Raw genomic sequence first — 20,183 nt, 5'->3', positions numbered from 1 at the left:
CTCTAAATTAGGGAAAAAAACGACTATTATATTGGAGAAAAAATGGAGGTAATAAATGATGCTTCCCAATTGCGTTTTACGGTGTATGTTAGAGCAACATCCATTATTTCATTGTTTATTGTACAGTTTATATATATTGGTGGTGCAGGTGCAAGTGCAAGTTTATGCAAATTTTCAAATATTATATGAATTACCAGACATCAGATCAAGCAACAAATCACATGCTACATCCTTTTAAATCACTCACATTTACCTTTTTTTTTTTACGTATGTCAGTGCACGTTTTAATCCCTACTCCATAGTTATTAGTACTCGATTATATATATCATAATAAATTAACAAGTAATAAACATTAGTCATTTAACATTTTAACATCATCGTTAATTTGGAAACGAGTGAGAAATGTCGTCATCATACTCTATTATGTTACTCCGTAGTTTAGATTTTGAACAAAATTACAGTAATTATTTTGCATGACCGCTTGATCTAATTGCAAGTCTAAAAAAGTTTTGACTTTGATTGAAAAGAGAAATTTTGTTGCAGTCTAAGCCGAAAATATGGAACCGTTAAGCCTCTAAATAACCTATTAGCTAGGCGCGGCTTTTCATAGGAGATATATAAATAAATGATGCTTCCAAATTATATTTTACAGTATATGTTAGGTCAACATCAATCATTTCATTGTTTATTGTACAATGTATATATATTGGTGCAAGTGTAAGCGCAAGTTTATGCAAATTCTCAAATACTCTATAAATTACCTTACATCAGAATAAACAACAAATCACATACTCCATCTATTCAAATCACTCACATTTACCTTTTTTTTTACATATGTCAATGCACGTTTTAACCATACTCCATAGTAATTAGTACTCGATTATATATATCCTAAAAAATTAACAAGTAATAAACATTGGTCATTTAACATTTTAACCTCATCATTAATTTGGAAATGAGTGAGAAATGTCGTCATCATACTCTATTATGTTATTCCCGTAGTTTAGACTTTGAACAAAATTACACTAATTAATATTGCATGATCGTTTGTGCATAAGATAAGACTAGAAGTGATTGTAGTTTTGACTTTGATTGAAAAGGGAAATTTTGTTGTAGCCTAAGCCGAAAATATGGAACCGTTAAGCCTCTAAATAACCAATTAGGTACATCTTTTTCGCAGGGGATATATAAATAAATGATGCTTTCAAATTGCGTTTTACAGTGTATGTTAGGGCAACATCCATCATTTTGTTGTTTATTGTTTATTGTATATATATTGGCGCAAGTGCAAGTTTATGCAAATTCTCAAATACTCTAGGAATTACCTGATATTAGAATAAGCAACACATCACATACTCCAGCCCTTCAAATCACTCACATTTACCTTTTTTTTTACGTATGTCAATGCACGTTTTAAACCCTACTCCATAGTAATTAGTACTTGATTATATATATGCTAAAAAATTAACAAGTACTCCCTCCAATTTCCTATTAACTTCCTTTTTTCCCTTTTCACACTAGTTTTATTATCTTCCCTCTTTCCTTTTTTGGTAAGTTTTATTCATTCTTTATTATTTTCTCTCTCATAAAAAATCAACCACTTTCACTACTTTATTCATTATTCATTTTTTATTATTTTCTCTTTCCTATAAACATTACAACTTACACTATTATATTAATTCTTTCCATTCTTTCTTCCCTTTTCTTATTTTTTTTTGCCCAAAAGAAAGAGGAAGATAATATGAACTTGGAGGGAGTAATAAACATTGGTTATTTAACATTTTAACCTCATTGTTAATTTGGAAACGAATGAGAAATGTCGTCATAATACTCTATTATGTTACTCCTAGGTTTAGACTTTGAACAAAATTACAGCAATAAATTTTGCATGACCGCTTGTGCATAAGAGAAGACTAGAAGTGATTGAAACATTTTAACTTTAACTGAAACGGAAAATTTTATTGCAGTCTAAGCCGAAAATATGGAACAGTTAAGCCTCTAAATAACCCATTAGGTGCAGCTTTTCCATAGGGATATATAAATAAATGTTGCTTCCCAATTGCGTTTTACGGTGTGTGTATGTTAGGCCAACATCTATCATTCCATTGTTATGCAAATTCTCAAACTTGATCAGGACAAGCAACAAATCACATGCTCCATCCCTTCATATCACTTACAATCATGTTTTTCACACTTACAATTTTTTTTATGTCAATGCACATTTTATCTCATTAATATCTTTCCTTTTATATTTGCAAAAATTCTAAAAGTTTCGTATTTTTGTTCTACTCCTTGAGACGAATCAAACAAGATCCCACATGGTTGCCTCAAATATCATCCAATACTCCTCAAAAGTTTTTAGGCCGCTTATACTAACCCGAGAATTTTTCCTTGTGATTTACCAACATTTTTGTTCCAGGGGCACCAAAATCTCGAAAACAATGTATTAAACTCCTTTTTTAGCCGTTCGGAAGGTCGTACTGGGTCGTGCTTCTTTTTCTCCCGGTTTTCTACCACGTGTCAATGGTCGCTTTAGGAGTCACCCTAATCGATTTCAGCCCCAAATAACAAGTACTATAACACTTTTAACCAAGCCTTCCATTTTCACCCAAGACTAGTTTATCACACACCAGCAGTCTCAAATGTTCTCTGTTGCTCCTAAAATTTTGTGAGACTACTTTGTCTGAGCCAAGAAATCACACGTGTGATTTACATACATTTTTGTTCTAGGACCTTAGAATCTCGAAAAACGTATATTATACTTCAATTTGAGTACATTCGAGAGGTCGTTAGGACCGACCGTGTTTTTTTTTCTCTTGCTTTTTTAACACGTGTCCGTAATCGCTTCATGAGGTACATTATTCAATTCTAGCTCCAAATAAATAGTATTAAACCATTTTTAACGAATATCCGATTTCCCTCTCGACTTAATTATTGCACACCGACAACCTCAAATGTCATCCGTAATTCCTCAAAAGTTGTGAGGTCGCTTTATCTCGACCCGGAAATCGTCTTTGCGATTTAAGGACATTTTGTAACGGACCCCTTGAATCATGATATATAGTTCAATTGATCCGTTCAGCAGGCTGTATCGGGTTGTATCTCTTTTTCTCCCGGTTTTTTAACAACGTTTTCGGGGTCTCTTCGGGAATTACCCTATCCAATTTCATCTCCAAATAGAAAGTATTAAACCATATTCTAACGATTATCCAATTTTCGTTCGAGACTTGTTTATCACACATTGGCAGCCTCATGTTTCACAAATTTGTGAGGTCGCTTAATCTGAACGGAGAATTCGTCCTTATGATTTAAAGACATCTTTGTTTCGAGACCATGGAATCCTGAAAACCGTGTATTATACACCTCAATTACACATTTACACTTCAATTTTAGTTGTTGGTGAGGTCGTACCTATAACACTCCCACTTACCAAAGAGCCTTAACAAGACCTTCCCTTATAAGTAAGGGCGTTACCATCTCGGTTGCCCGATGTAAGTACATCAAATAGATCATAAAGGAACAATTAGTAAATCTCTTTACAATCTTATAGCGGAAACAAAAGGACAAGAACTAGCTATGACATTATAATAAAATACAACTGATGAACTACTATTGAATAAGCCAACTCTATGTCATGCGATCCCTCCAACTGAGACAGCAACCATAGCAACCTGAAAAGTCTCATTGCTCACCATTTGCCGACAATATCAAATGGATCATTACGCATACGAGACAAAGAGAAGAAACACACAACACACCACATAAGTCAGTAACAAGATATAATGACAGAAAAATAAAGTAACTCAATATAACAATACAACTCAAGCCGACGATTACCAAACTCCAGCACTCTAACCACATAGTATCCAATAGTTCCCATCACAATAGGTAACCAACATTGCCAGTGGGGGGCGCAGATTTGCCCACCTAACCCCTGCTCATCGTAACGAATGAACCTAGATCATTAATGTGGACATCCCCTTGTGACGGTCACTGTTCGATCGTTAACCGATAGAGATTAGAGCATGATTGTGACATAGATACAAACATGTACTCTTTAAGTGAGAGACGAAAATTGGATACTCGTTAAAAATGGTTTAATACTCTTTTCATACCAGACCTATGGTAACATGGTAAAAAAATGGGGTTTTTAAGAAAAGTGGGTAAAAGCAGGGGTAAAGTGGGAAAGATAGGTAGGGTATGTTATTGTGGGTTGGTAGGTGGGGGTATGTAATGACATTTTGTGTAAATATCAAATGGGTATAAGGATAATTTGGTCATATTGTGGGCCAAATATGGAATGGTACCATTGGTGAGGTATAGTCGTATTAGGTAAGTATTACCATTGGTTTGGTATGGAGGGAGTACTATTTATTTGGAGCTGAAAATGAATAATGTATCTCCTGAAGTGACCCCGGACATATCGTAGAAAATCAGGAGAAAAAGAAACATAACTCGGAACGGCCTATCGAACCTTCAAATTGAAGTGTATATATAATACTCCCTCCTATTCTAAATAAGTGTCCCATTTGCTATTTCCGTCAATTCACATAACTGTCCCATTTGTCATATTTGGACATGGTTTTTTACTTTCCTACCCTTAGCTCTTTTCTTTATTTACCACCCCAACCACCCCTAACCCATCGTATTCAATACTTTTCATTATTTAACTCTTATATTCTTACCCCTATACAATAATTTTCATTATTTTAACTATATTCCTTAATTTTCGTACCATTGTCCAAATAGGACACTTATTCGGAATAGGAGGGAGTACATGTTTTCGGGATTCTAAGGTCCCGAAACTAAAATGTCCGTAAGTCACACATGTGAATTCTTGGGTCAAGCTAAGCGGTCTCACAAAATTTTAGGAGCAACAGCAGACATTTCAAGCTGCCGGTGTGCGATAAACCAGTTTTGCGCGGAAGTCGGAGACTCTAAAATTGTTTTAATACTTGTTAAGACGATCCAATTTGATAAGAAAACTACGGTTATTTGTTTGATGCATGGTAGTAAAAGAGTTGCCTTTTTATGCAATAAGATCGTCTCATAAAATAATGTCGTCGCATGCAATAATGTTATTTGATACTTCCTATATGTCAATCTTTCAGTAAATAAAATCAAACTTAAGTTTTTAACCTAACTTTTTTTTTATTTTGGATTATTTCTTTATTAACAAGTCTTTTTAAAATGTTGTTATGAGGAATTAAATAGGTACGAATTATGAATAAAAAATAATTACACTTATTAAGAAAATAACAATTAAATTAAAGGGTTGGTTTGGCGCAATGGAAATTAACTAAAAGAATTAAATCAAGCGCACAACAAAATATATATGAAAGAGTAGTCTCTACCTTTGCAAGTTCAGTGAGACACTCTCTTGGAAGTTTGGTTGCTCGAGATTCATGATTCATGTCAAATCAAAGTGTTTAGGCTAAACTTTTAGTATATACAAAGTATTAAAAGTTGAATGTATAGTTTGAAATTAGTTAAAAACCAACTTAAACTCTTAATATGTATAGTTGAATATTTTGTATCTTGATAATGAGCACAGTATCTTCACTATGATTACAATATTTATATAAAGTTTTGAAGCAGACCTGTGAATTTCACGGGTTTAAACCTAGTTAAAAATCAATGCAAATAGTGAGGCTAATTTATATTTTTATTCTTTCATTTATTTTTTGATTTACACAGTGGCATGGTGCTGTAGTCAAGGGTTGTTACAAGTAGAAATTATGTATAGTCAGTCGTTTCACGTAAGTTGGACATAACATTTACCTAATTTTTCTCATTGCGGATAACCCAAAACATGTCAATGGGCTCGATTTATGTTTCCGAAACACCAGAATGAATTGGGTCACTGAAAAATCTTCTTGTTATTCATGTGTTGCAACGCAATCCAAATAACCGGAACTTGAATGGCATTGTGTGCTGCTTATCTTAAAAAGATTTTTTTTTCTTTTTTTTTTTCGAATGTGATAGGATAATGGGGATTGGATTAGAGTATTTGACTCCATTATTAATGTCAAACTCATTTAAGTAGAAATATATGTATTTGCAAAGAGATACTCCATAGTTAGTATATTGAATTATTGATGCATGGTTCGATAAATTGACTAATACTTTTTGAATCAATTTTTAAAAGAAACGTTGATATATTTATCAAGCAGGATATATATAGTACAACCAAGTGGTGTTAGTTCAGTGATAGCTGGGTTAAACCTTGAAGCTTGCAGAAATGCAGGAGTTGAGATGTCCCAGGTTCGACTACCAATTGGGGCGATGATCACTTGGCCACTGCAGCCCCCGAAGGGGGTGACTTACATGGTCCATGTGGTGGTGCGGGAATGGAGGGGACTCAACCCCCTCGTCATCAAAAAAAAAAAAAGGATATATATAGTACTTCGTATTAAGTAACTCGTCTGACATCACTATTTTTATGTTTCTTCAAGGAGTAAAAGGACATTTAATATATTTGACAGTTTTATACATACGGTTTCCCTCTGATATTTACTACTTCGTATGACATACTATATGGTTGATACAAATACGGCTAGAATAATGTTAATGAGTAGGGCGTGTAGCCACTGGCCACGGAACTGACACTTAAACACGTACTTTTTTCGTTTGTCATTTGTTTACTTTTTAAATTTATTGTAAGAGGTACTCCATAATTTAAGTAAAGGCAAATAGATGATTGAGATCAATCAGAATTAAAATGAGAGATTACCAACCATAGTTCCATTTATTTCTTGATAGGCTCTATAGTTATTTTATTGATCGGGATCCAACGTTGTGAATCACGATGTTGTGGACAAGGGCTTTTACAATTACAAGTACTACTCGTACTATACAATGATTCCATTCCCTTAAATCATAAATAGATACCATACATACATAGGTGCTTTACGTAATAGTTGCACATAACATGCATTTACCTAATATTGCACTATTGCAGATAATCCGAATCAGAATATGTTAATGAGTTCTATATAAGCTTTTGAAACACCAGTATTGGGACACTGGAAGATGTTCTTCTTGTTATTCATGCGTCGTAACGCAATCCCAATAATTGGAAGAAGATGTGTTTGCTTTTTTTTTTTTTTTTTTTTTTTTATACTTATTATTTTGAATACTATAAAAGATAATAGGAATTATACTAGAGTATTTGACTCAATTATTAATTTTGAAAAGTAGAGATATTTTTGAAAAAAGAACAATTAATATATTGATGGTTGAGTAAATTGACTAATACGAGTACTAATAAATCAATTTAGAAAAAACCGTTGATATATTTATTAAGAAGCGTAGTACTAAGTAGTTCATAGCCTCTTTCAGTTGGGTGATAGCTATCCCAAAACAAGTACTTGGTGTCGTCCGAGCAAACTGTATCAAACTTGTTGCATGATTCTGCAACTTCAATTAACCCTGTACCACAACATCCTCGCGTCACTTGTTCAAACCCTGAATAGTTCAAAAAAAAATCCATTTTATATTCATTTAAGAAAAAAGGGCATTTAATTTAATATACTACAGTTTTGTAAGGGTTTCCTCTGATTTTTACTACTTTTAGAAATAAAAGTCGAGATTACGTACCATAGTTAAGAGGATGTTGGATCATGTCAAGCAATGTAGTGTAGAAATCAATGTAGACGAGCTTCGCATCACGAAGGCTGTTAGAAAGTGAATCAAGTTTGATAGCCAGCTTGGACTTGAAAACTTGTGCTAAATTATTGTAATTCTCTACACACTTCCTACTTATCCCTCCAGCTAGTGTTCTTTGCGATGGCAGGCATCCAATTGGTAGTGTACTGAATACTCCTATTCGTCGTGCCCCTAGTTCATATAGATCCTGTACGTTCAATTCCATATCATATTTTTAATCTTATCTATCCAATCTTTGTTTACCTCAAAACGTTTTCAATGTCGTTAAAAAAAAGAAGAGAGTATATTTATATATAAATATATATATGTAACCTGTACAAAAGTAGAGGAGGAGTTGGCTAAGAAAGAGGCGTAACCATCAACATCATACATAATCCTACGAATCGGGATATCAAAGTAGCTGATGGCAATATCAACACTTCCGGCCACAACTAGGAACATACTGTTCTTCATTATGTATTCCGTCCTCTCTTCTCCCACCATTTCTCTCACTCTCGCTTTGTACTCCTTCAAATATTCTAGTTGCTCCGATAGTGATAGTACTGACTGCATTATCACCAATCAAGTGTCATCAAATAAGATTAAACCAAAATGGTTCTACTCAGTGGCGGATCTTAATCGTGTGAAATTAAAAACAATATGGGAGCATTGTTATTAGGTGTATATATGTACATACCGAAATGGTACTTGTCAAAGGGTCGTAACCAGAACCTCCAGAAGCGAAACTAACACCTGTAAGGAAATCTTGTGGACTTATACTTGGGTCAAGATATGCTCCCACACTTTGTTTTATTGATAACATTTCCGCTGTCAGGTACATACATACAATATTTACTAAAGAACAACCATTAAAATTAATAAATATTTTACTTTGTCACCTTAGCTTTAATTAGTGTATATTTAGTAGATACGTACATAATTCCACGTAGTAGTACTAATTGATTTTTGTAGTAGTGAAAATGTATGTTAGGTTAATTATATAACCTTATACCTTATTTACAAATGTAACCTCATTAGTTTTGAACATGTTCGACATCTTTTTGCCTTGTGTTGCAACACGTATAGAGTACGTACTCTATCTTAAACGTAAATGCTACGTATCATATTTTCTCATACAAAAATTAAAAAAATTTAAATATAAAATAAAATGAAAGCCCTTGATTACATGACATAATTTCAAGGGGAAAGCCCTTGAATAGTATACCCTACGTGCGTAGATAAACGTATGTACCTATAAAGTCAGTGGGGATCCTTCCGTTGCTGAATCGGCCAGTAGGAATTCCACCCATAAAATCTTTGCCATAAGGTGGAAAATTAGACTTTGATAGTGTGTTAAGGTTGTTATTGTTTCCAGGATCAATTATGGAATCTCCGAACCCAAATATCGCCGGTACCGTCACGTTCGGAGGGAGCTTCATTCTGGTTGTTGCTGCAATAGGAATAGGGTTGATGATGTTGAAGAGCAGGAATATAAACAACCACAAACCTAACAATTCTAACAAATAGCTAGAATATTGCATGGTGCCTACAAACTCTCACACTAAAGCTTAATTCCTTTTAACTTCTAACACTTATCAATGTAACTAACCTTTTTGTGTTATTCACTAATACCAGATTGTATACATACTTACATAAAATTTATACTAATAAAATAAAAGGATTTTAGAGAACAAAAAAAATATTTTTATAAGAAATACATTTTAAGATATTATGGAGTAGTACTATTTAATTGTATAAAACCCATTTATTTAAGTGTATATTACTAATATATATATTCTCTTTTCGTCAACATTGAATTGTTAGGCCATAAATATAGTTTGATTACCAAACACCTAAAAAAACTGTGACCGTACCTAAAATTGGGATAAATTCTACTTTTGTGGTTTGTCCCTGCTTCACTTTTTATAGTCACCACCTCCATCTTAAATTTAGGCCAACATATCATTGGTAACAACGACCAATCTTCTCATGGCTTGGAGTAGCAGGGGTGATAATAAGTGATAACCAGACGCGACATTGACCTTGCTTGGTTTGTGCTCATGAAACAAAACTCGAGTTTGAGCTCACTCAAGTTTGAAAAAATTGGGTTTATTATCATGCTCCCGAGCTTTAACCGGAGCTCGAGTCGAGTTTGAGCTCAACTCGAGCCTATATATAAATGTTAATTTATCGTTTTTTCTTTCGATTGTTTCAATAACAGAACTTGAAGATTACATATAAAAATATTTGGCAAATCAAAGAAAATATTTGATACGATTATACAAAGATATAATCATGATAAATATTTTTATAAAATAAGAGCAAAATATCATGGTTGTCAAAATAAAAGTTTGTCTTATAATTTGTTTTAGGAAAACGAGATAGCGTCACCAGGTAGTACTCAAATTGAGCGTCACCCGGGGAATAATAGTAAACTAGGTAGTACTCCGCTGACTACATGTAGTGCTACTACCCTCGCGTATAGTACCACTCTTGGCTCTTCGGGTTGTGTCGGGCTGTGTGGGTGGTTATGTTGCATGTAGCCGATGGTCCTGGGGGAGTCGGTCGGAATTTGGAGTCTCAGTGTTTTTCGGGGTGGGTGTTCGTTGGGTCTGCAGTGTTTTGTGGTTGGCTTGTCCGGTCCGTTTCCGTTCTTTGGTTGGAGTGTGGTTTTGGTTGTTGTGAGGTCATGAAGGCATGATGGGTAGTGTGGAGTCGGTTTGCTGGTTATGGTGTTGGTTGGGTCGGATGCGGTGGATCCTTATATAAATACTGGTTATTTCCGTGTTAGCATGTTTTTTGTTATTTCAAATAATAAGCCCCTATTGGTTTGGGGTGTCCTATCCCCTTATCCATGGGTCATGTAGGACGAATGGTACATTGCATGCGGTTTGTGTTGAGCCTAGCTCTCGGTGGTATTCAGATAAGGTTTTGGTAAGGAGGATTTTCAAATGGTCTTCTCCATTATTACCCAGTTTTTTACTTGTTTTTCAAAGCTACGAGGTCCGGGTCAGCGGGGATTATGGTCCAAAGTGTAGGAGTGTTTTCTCCTTTGGAGACATATTTTTGTGGTCTGTTATCCGCCTTTTCTTTCTACGTCCTTGGGGGTAAGTGCACTTTGTTCTCTCTCGTTGGGTCAAGGGGCTCGTAGGTTTCCCGATGACGTGTTCCACAGCCAAGGGGATGAATCTCCAAGACGCTTTCTTGGGTCTTGTTGTAGGTATTTCTCTGAAGCTGTATCGATGAAGACGAGAATAGATGAGTTTATGGGGGCTTGTTGGTTTTCTGAGGAAGTTTATCACAGCCAAGGAGATGAATCTCCGAGACTTTCTCTGGGGTCTTGTTGTAGGTATTTCTCCGAAACTTCATCAATTAAGACGAACAAAGATGAGTGATTTCCTTTGATCAGCGATGCTCGTCAATTAAAGATGATAAGGGGAGTTGATTTTGAAGGCAGTGTTCAGACTTCCGTCAAACGACATCAACACGTTGCTTTTAACCGATGCAATTAATTTGTCTTTTTAGGTTATACTATTAGTAGTACTTTGTTTTATGTTGTATTTTATAGGTATTATTTCGAGAGCCGTACCATCACAATGTAAAACACTTTCTTTACCGCTGCCAAAAAAAAAAAGAAAAAAAAGTTCTCCCTCATAATAGGACGTGCTAAATCCCGCACACCATTTTACTAAATCCCGCACATTTTTTCTCCTTTTTCCAAATATACCCTCCTCATTTCTCACCCCCAGCCAAGAGAAAAATAAAAACACCCAAAAAATTAACACATCTCATTCTCTCTTCGCCCCCTCCCAATCACTCACCCCCTCTCTCATTAACACCGTACTCCGGTGATGAATGTTTACAACAACCAAATCCGGCAATTGCTTCAGTATACAAAGTAAGAGAACACACGCCATCTTCGATTGAGCATCAATTAAATCGATTAGCACCAATTAAAATCAAAAGCGAAGGAGTTAAATATGATCATCTTAAATTTGAAGCAACGTGCAATTTGCAGGTGTTTTTCATCTGTCAAAACGCGTTCGTCATTTCAACTTAACCTTCCTCATGTCTATCTAACTAATCGTGTAATCGACATATTGTTTAATCAAATTAATTCAAACCCTAATTGTATAAAAAAACCATTTTCGAAATATATAAATAAATTAAATCAATTTAAAAACAGTATTAATAAAATTGTTGATAAAATGGAAAAATTACGTGTGGTATGTGCGAAATACAATCCATAATCCTCGACTAGTTATTGAATTGGTTAGGTTTGTGGGAGATTAGGGTTTTTTTTTATGGTGAAGGATAGGTGTGGAATCTTAAAACAAAGTGTGTAGGATTTAGCAAAAGAGTGTGCGGGATTCAGCAATTACGCTCATGGTATAAAGAAGCGAAAACTATCCACGAGACAATCGTCCGCCTCCTCTTTTTTTCATCAAAATCTGTTTCTTTTGAATTGGAAGAAGTTAGACCGTTAGATTAAACGGGCAGGAAATATGGCGCTTCATTAAGGGCAGGATCGTCATTTTCGTCATCATATAAATTGGTCATTATAATAGTCTGTTTCTTTTTCTTAATCAAACAATTTGTCTCTGGTATTTATCCTCACACAAACGGTTAGTTTAGGTTTGATCTTGCCGTGAATTTCTGTCGGTGATCGTAATTCGTTTGATTTGTTCATGTATTCCATCTTCTGCGAGTATCAAGTATTCACCAAGATCATCCTCTCCTCCCTAATCACAATATCAAGTATTTATTTTCTCTCTTGTTATTATGAATTTTATTATTTGCAATGATCTTTGTTCAATTTTAGTTGATTACTTGATTTTATTTCTAATTTTACAGAAGAGAACCCATTGCGAATGCATGATAGAATTTTATCATAAGAACAATTAAATCAGCTACGATAGTCGGAAATATCGTGTTAATTCGACTTTTGAGTATGTATGAATTTATGATTGATTTGAGTTTGCCTTGAAACTCTTTCAGAAGATCCATAACTAATTGAATTTGTGTATGATTTGAGTAGCTAGCTAGATTAACCTAGTGTGCCTGATACCAATATCTTTGTCTACCGATAAGCTTGTAGTTAAATGATTAAATAGCCTAGGAGTTCTTTTTATTGCAATTAGGTTATGCAAGAAATAATGTACAACTCAACATTTACTTGTAAACTGTATCTATGATGGTGTAGTGTTGATTTATATGGTTATTTCGTAAGGTTAATTCTTCCATCTAGAGGAATGGACGCGACTGTCTTTTCTAATAGCTAGGCTAATTATACATTTTTTTTCGTATATATTGTCTTGTTTTGTACTCCCTCCGTCCCGGTCATTTGTTGTCCTTTGGTTTTGGCACAAAGACCAAGGAAAGGGAAGGGGACCAATTACTAAATGACAAGTGGAATAAATTGAGTGTGAATGATCAAATTACTCATCAAATTCATTCTTAAAATAGAAAGGACAATAAATGAACGAGACACCCCAAAATAGAAAAGGACAACAAATGACCGGGACAGAGGGAGTATATCGGTATTAGCAACTGAATTCCTGATTCTAGTTCACCTTAAATTGTATTGGCTTAATCATTGCTTAAATTTGGTTTATGGGGGAATGTGTTTGCAGCCGTTTTTAAAGTAAAAGCCAAGCGTATAGGCGGTCTCATTGTTGGTGTCTTCTCACCTTTTTGCGCAACATCCTCAAAGCCAAAATGTACTCGGTTTAGGTTTAATTCGGAGACTTCATTTGCGTTATCTATCCAACAATTAAGGGTTGGTGTGGGAGGTTGCTTAATATTGGGGTGAGGACATGGTCAGGAAACTTACTATGAATGCTACTGAGTGAGGGTTTCATTCGGGGTCAACGTATCTTGGATACGGGTCTCCTATCACTGTATGCTTATTTATTTATTTATTTCCAAATCGTGGTGAGTTATGGAATTTTGATGCTTACTTTTAGGGGATTGTTTCTTTTTTCTAATTGATAAACCTGAAATGGTCCTATCCTCTGAAATAGTGTCCTTTTTTGCCTTAAGATCATGAAAACACCTGAGATTATGCGTTATACATTTCGAATATGTAAGCCTGTACATGGTTATAACTGTTATTATTTTACGCTTACACAGTTTCTCTTTCCAAAAACACCAGTTTTTGCTCTTAGTCAACAACTGCAATCCTCGACCAACTCACTCGCTTCTTCACTATAACAGGTGTCTGAACCAACTTTTATGTATGCCCTACTTTAATGTGTTTCATTTAGTAAGTTTCTATACGTGGCTATGCTTTTTTTTTTTGAATATAATCATCTCAATCCTTAATTGAAGTGGGTTTCTGTGATTTTGTTTGTTGGGGTTGTGTACAAGCAAATTGCTTTAGGAGATAGAACCTCTAGACCTTTCCTTTTAGCCCTTTCACTCCCTGTACACAAAGTGCTTGACTCTACGTGCTTGTTGCTGGGTTTAGTGTTGGTGCTGAGATACGGCTAACATACTTATGATTTGGTCTTTTTTCTCTTGTATTATTAGAAATACTGTAAAACCTTAAAATGTCGTTGCAAGACATTTTCCAACCCTATGGTGTTATTATGGTCCTTTTGTAGGTTAGGGTTTAAATTGGTTTAATTTTACTGTCCCTTTCTTCTCTATGTATATGATACATTATGTGGCGAGGTAGCTCGTCATTCTCATGACCTTGACAATAGATGGCTGACATATTAAAATAACTTCTTCTTTTTTTACCTCATTTCAGGGCACAAAATTAGATTGCTTTGGTAGATAAGTTGTAACTTGTAGGTCAATTGATTCTAATCCGCACCATGCTCTTTTTAATGGCAGGATCTCATTGCCGATAGTGAAGCTCTTGGATGAGGTGATTCATGCGTTTTAGCTCAGTGTGTGCGCTGGGGTATTTGATCATGGTTGCATTTTGAGGATTCATACTGAGTGATATTTGAGGATTCATGAGTACTGAATTAGTTCTTGAGTAAGTTACATTGCCTTTCAAAAAATGTAAGATACGCTGACACTGGTATGTTGCAGGACATTACAAAAGGGGAAACAATTTAACTTCTTTCAAGGGCAGGACACTTGAACTTAAAAGGAGTTGCTTTAATAATTTCCTTTTCGGAATTATAACTGTTTTTGGATTCATATCGAGTAAAATTTAATACATTGTTTGGTTACATTGTTACCGACCTATAGTAGGTGGATAGAAAAAGTAATGCGAAATATATCTTTTTCTTGTTAACCACTCGCCTTTGGTAACGTGGATTACCGATTGTCTTTTGTTAAAGTAAAACTATAGCTGTAAATCTTGAGTCTCTTACGATATGTCGTTGACTTTCCATTTGTATAATGTTTTGTGTATGTCACAAGTTATAGCCATGGAATGAAACATTCACATATAGTGCATATGCTTCACTATAGGCATTCGTCTTTAGAGACAAAGACATGATTTCCCATGTAAATATTTGTTTTTGGGATTGCAGGCTGGGGATATATAACCTTTATAAAATATGTGTTTTTGGGACTGCAGGCTGGGGATGTTGTAACGCTTAAAATGTATGTTTTTGGGATTGCTGGCTCAGGATTTCAGTAATTTAGTCTCCTTAAAGAGGCAGCAGAGCTTTTCATACCGTGTATGTTTACCAGTTAATATCTTCTTTAAAAGGGCAAGAATGATGTACATTTTCTGTTTTATGTGCTCACCACCTTCTGTTTTATCTGCACATCTGCTAGTAGACTGACCTGATTTTAGTGTTTACCTGCTGCTTGCAGGTGGGGCTAGAGCTACACTAGACACCGCACGAACTATAAAGATAAAAGAAGATGAAGATTTCAGGTATTTACTTCATCAGTACTTTTTCAGTAATATATCAAGTTGTTGGTTTACATAAGGGAAGTCCAGAATATGTGACTTTTGTGGTCGTATTTGTCCAAATTGGCGTTAATACTTTTCTAAAATATAAAATGATTGAAAATGCAATATGTTCTATGAAGTTGTAACTTGTCACTATTTATATATAACAGTGGAAAGTACAGGTTATGGATACACTTCTCTAAAACAAGACTACATATTTGCGGAAGTATTCAATTCACATCATATTTGTGAAAGGACATTAACCATGCATTTACGCGGTCTGCAAATTGCTTCAAGCGGCCTTGGTCAGACCAAAACCTTCATCTAAATCCACATTCTTCCCATCAACCTTGTCCCAATCAAAACACTTGATTAAGGAAGCCAAATTCAGCGCTACTACCTTATTAGCAAGGTTTGCTCCGGGGCAGGATCTTCTCCCTTGCCCGAATGGAATCCACCTTGACTTAACTGTTCACTGTTCAAACCCTCAAACCTCTCTGGCTTAAATCTCATGGGGTCATGAATTCCGGATCCCTATGTATTTCCCAAGCATTGATTAGCAGTTTTAGCACCATAGTTCCTTCGTTCACATGGTACCCGACAATGGTGCAATCCTCCGAGGCCTCATGTGGTACGAGATGGGGAGCAGCTGGGAAGAGCCTTAGCGTCTCATTGACGATATTGTGGAAGCTCAGAGAGATCGGACTCATCTACTAATCGAGCATGGGTAACAATGCTGTCTATTTCTACTCTTGCTTTCTGAAGTATATCAGGATTGTTGAGCAGCACCGATAGCACCCATTCCATGGTAATTTGTCCCTGCTATTATCATTATCAGATTATCTACTGCATTCATCTCAGCAAATAAACATAATTAATTTGTAGCTTGCATACTAATGTGATCATGACCTCTATGTTATTGTTATAATTCTATACCTACCATCTATGTTGCTCAACTTGTGTACATAACTACATACCCAAGTGTCGTACTCAGCATTACCAAAGGTTCTCGACTCTGAAAATTTGTCTTAGAAAATGAAAACAGGAAGGAACACAACTTTAAAGCATAATTACATTCAAAATATTTAGTTTAGTTTGTTTGTTTGTTTTTTTTTTTTTTTTTTTTTTTTAATGTGAAATAGATAGTTGTCATAGAAAAGGAGCAGTACAAAATCTCTTCCTCGACTACTGTTATGCTAGTCTCCCTTTTGGCTTTTCTAAGAGAACTGTCAGATTGGTAAGGGTTCCATACAGATTTCATACTCATTATGATTCCCTTGATGTTCTTATCATGCAGATCAAGCAACTTGTATATCATGGCCTTCCAGTTTCCCACTTCTGGACTAGTATCATTTCGAATTCTCCTACATTCTTCTATTAGACCATGTAGAAAAACATTCATCTTTTTCCCGACAGCCAACATCTTCCCCTCCATCTTTTGAAACGGAACCCACTTCAAGAACGGAAAGAAATCCACTGGATTTGACGCACCACTAAGCTCAAACACCTCTCACAATATCCCGGAAAACCTTGCTTTCTTCAACTCCTACTTCACCTCCAAAGTATCTCTTCCCTGTTACCATCCTCATTATGATATTAAATGTCAACTCTGAAAATCTCGGCCTCAACTCCACCTTAACACGTCCTTCCTTCCCTACGACGAACAGTCCCTTAACAAGTGATCTCATTTCCTCAGCTCTTATTTCAGACAACATATTCAGTCTGACAGTTGAGAAAAGCTCAAGACTGGCTAAACGACGAAGATCCCTTCACAGTGGGCCATACGGGACTGATCCAAGGGTAGTCCAATCATAATTAAGGTGCTTTCCTGTACGACGACGTGGCCTATTTGCTAGGATGATATCATTCCTGGTGAAGCATTCTTCCACTAAATTTGGAGATGATATAACTACAGTGGGGACGAAGCCAAGTTTAAGAAAATAAATGGAGCCGTAGGTGTAGGAGAGTTGCTGCAACGAGCGATGAAGGGGTTGTTTAATTAGATGGAGATGGCCTATGATACGGCGTGAAGGTGGTGCTGGTGGCCATTTTCCGTGTCTAGTTTTAATCGGTAAAAATTGTTTAGTGACGAAGAACAAGAGCGTTAGTAAAAAGGTGGATAAAATGGAGACGTAATACAAGTCCATTAAATTTGCTTATGCTGTCTGTCTGTGCCTGAAATAACAAGGGAGGATAACTGTATGAATGAATAAAACTCATATTGTACGGTATATTTTAATCAAACGTACGGAATTAAAGCGAACGGAAAGAGTAATAGAGTAAACTCCCAAATTAATTGGAAATAAAAAGAGGTTACTAGTAAATCAATAAAATAGATACCTGGGTGGAGACTTTGAAAGAACACAAGATGTGGAGTAGAAATGCAGCGGGGAAGATAAGAATAACTGGATAATAGCAAAGCCTATCCAAATTGAAAAATTAGCAAAAACCATTATAAACCGCAAATTTGGGAAAGAGTCATTTTTGCATCTTGTAATTAATTGGTTTTTGAGACTTTTTTTTTTTTAATTTCGCTCGTCCGCAGTTTAATAGGATAGCACATAAATTTGCACATTTTGTTTCGTGGGTGCCTCTCGTTTTGGGGAGTTGATATTTTGTTGGACATTGTAACTTTGCTTTTAAGCCAATGTAAGTAATTTACGTAATGATTACTAAATTTCTTGGGTTTTCTTCAAAAAAAAAAAAAAAAAAATCTACGGTGTACTTTGAATTTTTCGGTTTTCTATGTTGTACCTCTTTTTTTTTTAAGGGTTATTTCATGTGAATAATCCATCATATGACCCTTCTTCTCATATTAATCTATCCTAGTGTTTAACTGAGAAAAAACCTATCTTTGACGACATTTAACTTTTATTGAACCTTTGGAAAGGCAACTTGAACAACCGGTTTCCTCTACTATAATGACTAACCCTCACCCCCTTTGTTTTTCTTTTACTGTAGAAGCACAGTTCAATTCAATTTACCCCTTTAATCAAAGTTTCTGGTGAACGACGAATCAACCATAAGCTCCCCCACCCCACTCCATCCCCACCACACCATAAGCATCTACGCCCCACCCACTACCAGTTCAGTGGCAGAAATCCACCCAAACCTCAGCAAAAGACCCAGAAATTTCATGAATCTTCTTCTTTCGTATAAAACTCTAATTGGATATGTAAAATTGACCCTATCACCATGACTCCCAGATTATTAGAGTCCTTGTTTATCTTCAATTAGTATCAATATTAATGCCTAATCCAGATTGGAACCCAGATTTGATATGGCAATGAAGGTGCGTCTCTCTTGTTGTTGATTTGGGAAGAAGATATAAAGGTGATGATTTGGGTGGTGGAGAAGGGAAAGACGATGGGGCGATAATATCTAATACTAGTTTGGATGCCCGTGCGTTGCAACAAGGTAATTAACTTAGTAACAAAAAATTGGTTATAATGTCTTAATATTTATATCTTATGTCTAATCATTTACTCCCTCCAATTTTCTATTATCTTCCCTCTTTCCTTTTTCACACAAGTTTGATTATCTTCTCTCTTTCCTTTTTTTGGTAAGTTTCATTCATTTTTTTTATTAATTTCCCTCTCCTAAAAAATCAACAACTCTCATTACTTTATCTATTCTTTATTCATCATTCATTCTTTATTATTTTCTCTCACCTATAAATTTCACAACTTACAATACTTTATTCTACTTTATTCCTTCTTTCTTCCCATTTCTTAATTTTTGTGCCCAAAAAAAGGGGAAGATATAAGGAAATAGGAGGGAGTATTTAGATATGATCAAAAGTCAAAACATCGTATTTAAGAAACGCAAAAGATGTTGGTTAATACCTAAGTTCCAATGATGCCTCATATTTATAATCATAAGACCACCATATCTTATGTTAATTTTTCGATGTGAGACAATTCTATTATTTTTATATAATCCCACATTATTTTTCAATGTGAGACATATAACATACTAAGAAGTACACAATTTTATATATATACAATCATATGAAATCTATACGTTAATGATAACATTTTTACCACGAATCAAATTATGTTATTTTCTTAATTTTCTTCACGATATTTTTTTACCAAATGAAATGTAAAGTTTTTATATAAAAATTAGAAATATCACTTGAATATAATATAAGAAATAAATATTATAATAATTAAAAGATTCTCCACTTTATTTTTTATATCGAAATATATTATTTATAATTCTTTCCTAAATTAATTTTTAGGATCACCCCACCTTATCATAATTTTTTGATGTGGAACAATTCAACTATTTATATGTAGTATATTTACCACACCTACATTATTTTTCAATGTGGGACAAATAACACACGAAAAAGTACACCATCTTTTTTGCATCTATTTCGATATCCAACCCGATTTAATAATGAGAAAATACTATACTATCTATTTATATTCGTATGTTTTTTTCCATTTTTTTTTTGTCATAATTAAAATATGTACAAATGATATGATTTAAATTAATTTTTTTTCGTAACACGACTTTTAAGATGTAATAGAGGTAGCAATAAAATGTATAAACAAATGCAAAATATTTTCTTTTTCTAGTGCGATTTTGATTAATGGTTAATGATGGGGCATATTCTGCACCGCTGACCAAGTCAACATATTGAGCAAGGTCAAAGATATCCACA

At 34.8% G+C, this 20,183-nt stretch overlaps 1 protein-coding gene, 1 long non-coding RNA gene and 1 pseudogene across 9 annotated transcripts; 1 reads left to right on the top strand and 2 right to left on the bottom strand.

The window, feature by feature from the left end:
- Window positions 1-6,718: 6,718 nt before the first annotated feature.
- LOC141604589 (GDSL esterase/lipase EXL3-like) lies at window positions 6,719-9,397 on the bottom strand. Of its 2 annotated transcripts, none has more exons than XM_074423010.1 (5): window positions 8,900-9,397; window positions 8,345-8,400; window positions 7,981-8,214; window positions 7,600-7,855; window positions 6,719-7,467 (listed from the first exon to the last, which is right to left on the bottom strand). In XM_074423010.1, the coding sequence occupies exons 1-5, from the start codon at window positions 9,186-9,188 to the stop codon at window positions 7,277-7,279; spliced, it is 1,026 nt and encodes a 341-aa protein (XP_074279111.1). In that variant the 5' UTR covers window positions 9,189-9,397; the 3' UTR covers window positions 6,719-7,276. The 2 variants fall into 2 exon arrangements, with proteins under 2 accessions (XP_074279111.1, XP_074279110.1); XM_074423009.1 differs by having other exon boundaries at window positions 6,720-7,467; window positions 8,345-8,475; window positions 8,900-9,396.
- A 2,828-nt stretch (window positions 9,398-12,225) lies between these two features.
- LOC141604594 (uncharacterized) lies at window positions 12,226-17,025 on the top strand. Of its 7 annotated transcripts, none has more exons than XR_012526172.1 (7): window positions 12,226-12,405; window positions 13,802-13,863; window positions 14,488-14,635; window positions 15,188-15,290; window positions 15,430-15,493; window positions 15,682-16,319; window positions 16,809-17,025. It is a non-coding gene; the product is annotated as an uncharacterized LOC141604594 (long non-coding RNA). The 7 variants fall into 7 exon arrangements; XR_012526167.1 differs by having other exon boundaries at window positions 13,780-13,863; XR_012526166.1 differs by lacking the exon at window positions 13,802-13,863 and having other exon boundaries at window positions 12,227-12,405.
- LOC141604593 (cytochrome P450 81Q32-like) lies at window positions 15,647-17,843 on the bottom strand (annotated as a pseudogene).
- Between the last annotated feature and the right edge of the window lie 2,340 nt (window positions 17,844-20,183).

This window comes from Silene latifolia, chromosome 10 (genome assembly GCF_048544455.1).
Source record: "Silene latifolia isolate original U9 population chromosome 10, ASM4854445v1, whole genome shotgun sequence".
Lineage (NCBI taxonomy): Eukaryota > Viridiplantae > Streptophyta > Magnoliopsida > Caryophyllales > Caryophyllaceae > Silene > Silene latifolia.
This window is presented reverse-complemented; position numbering and strand designations above follow the sequence as displayed.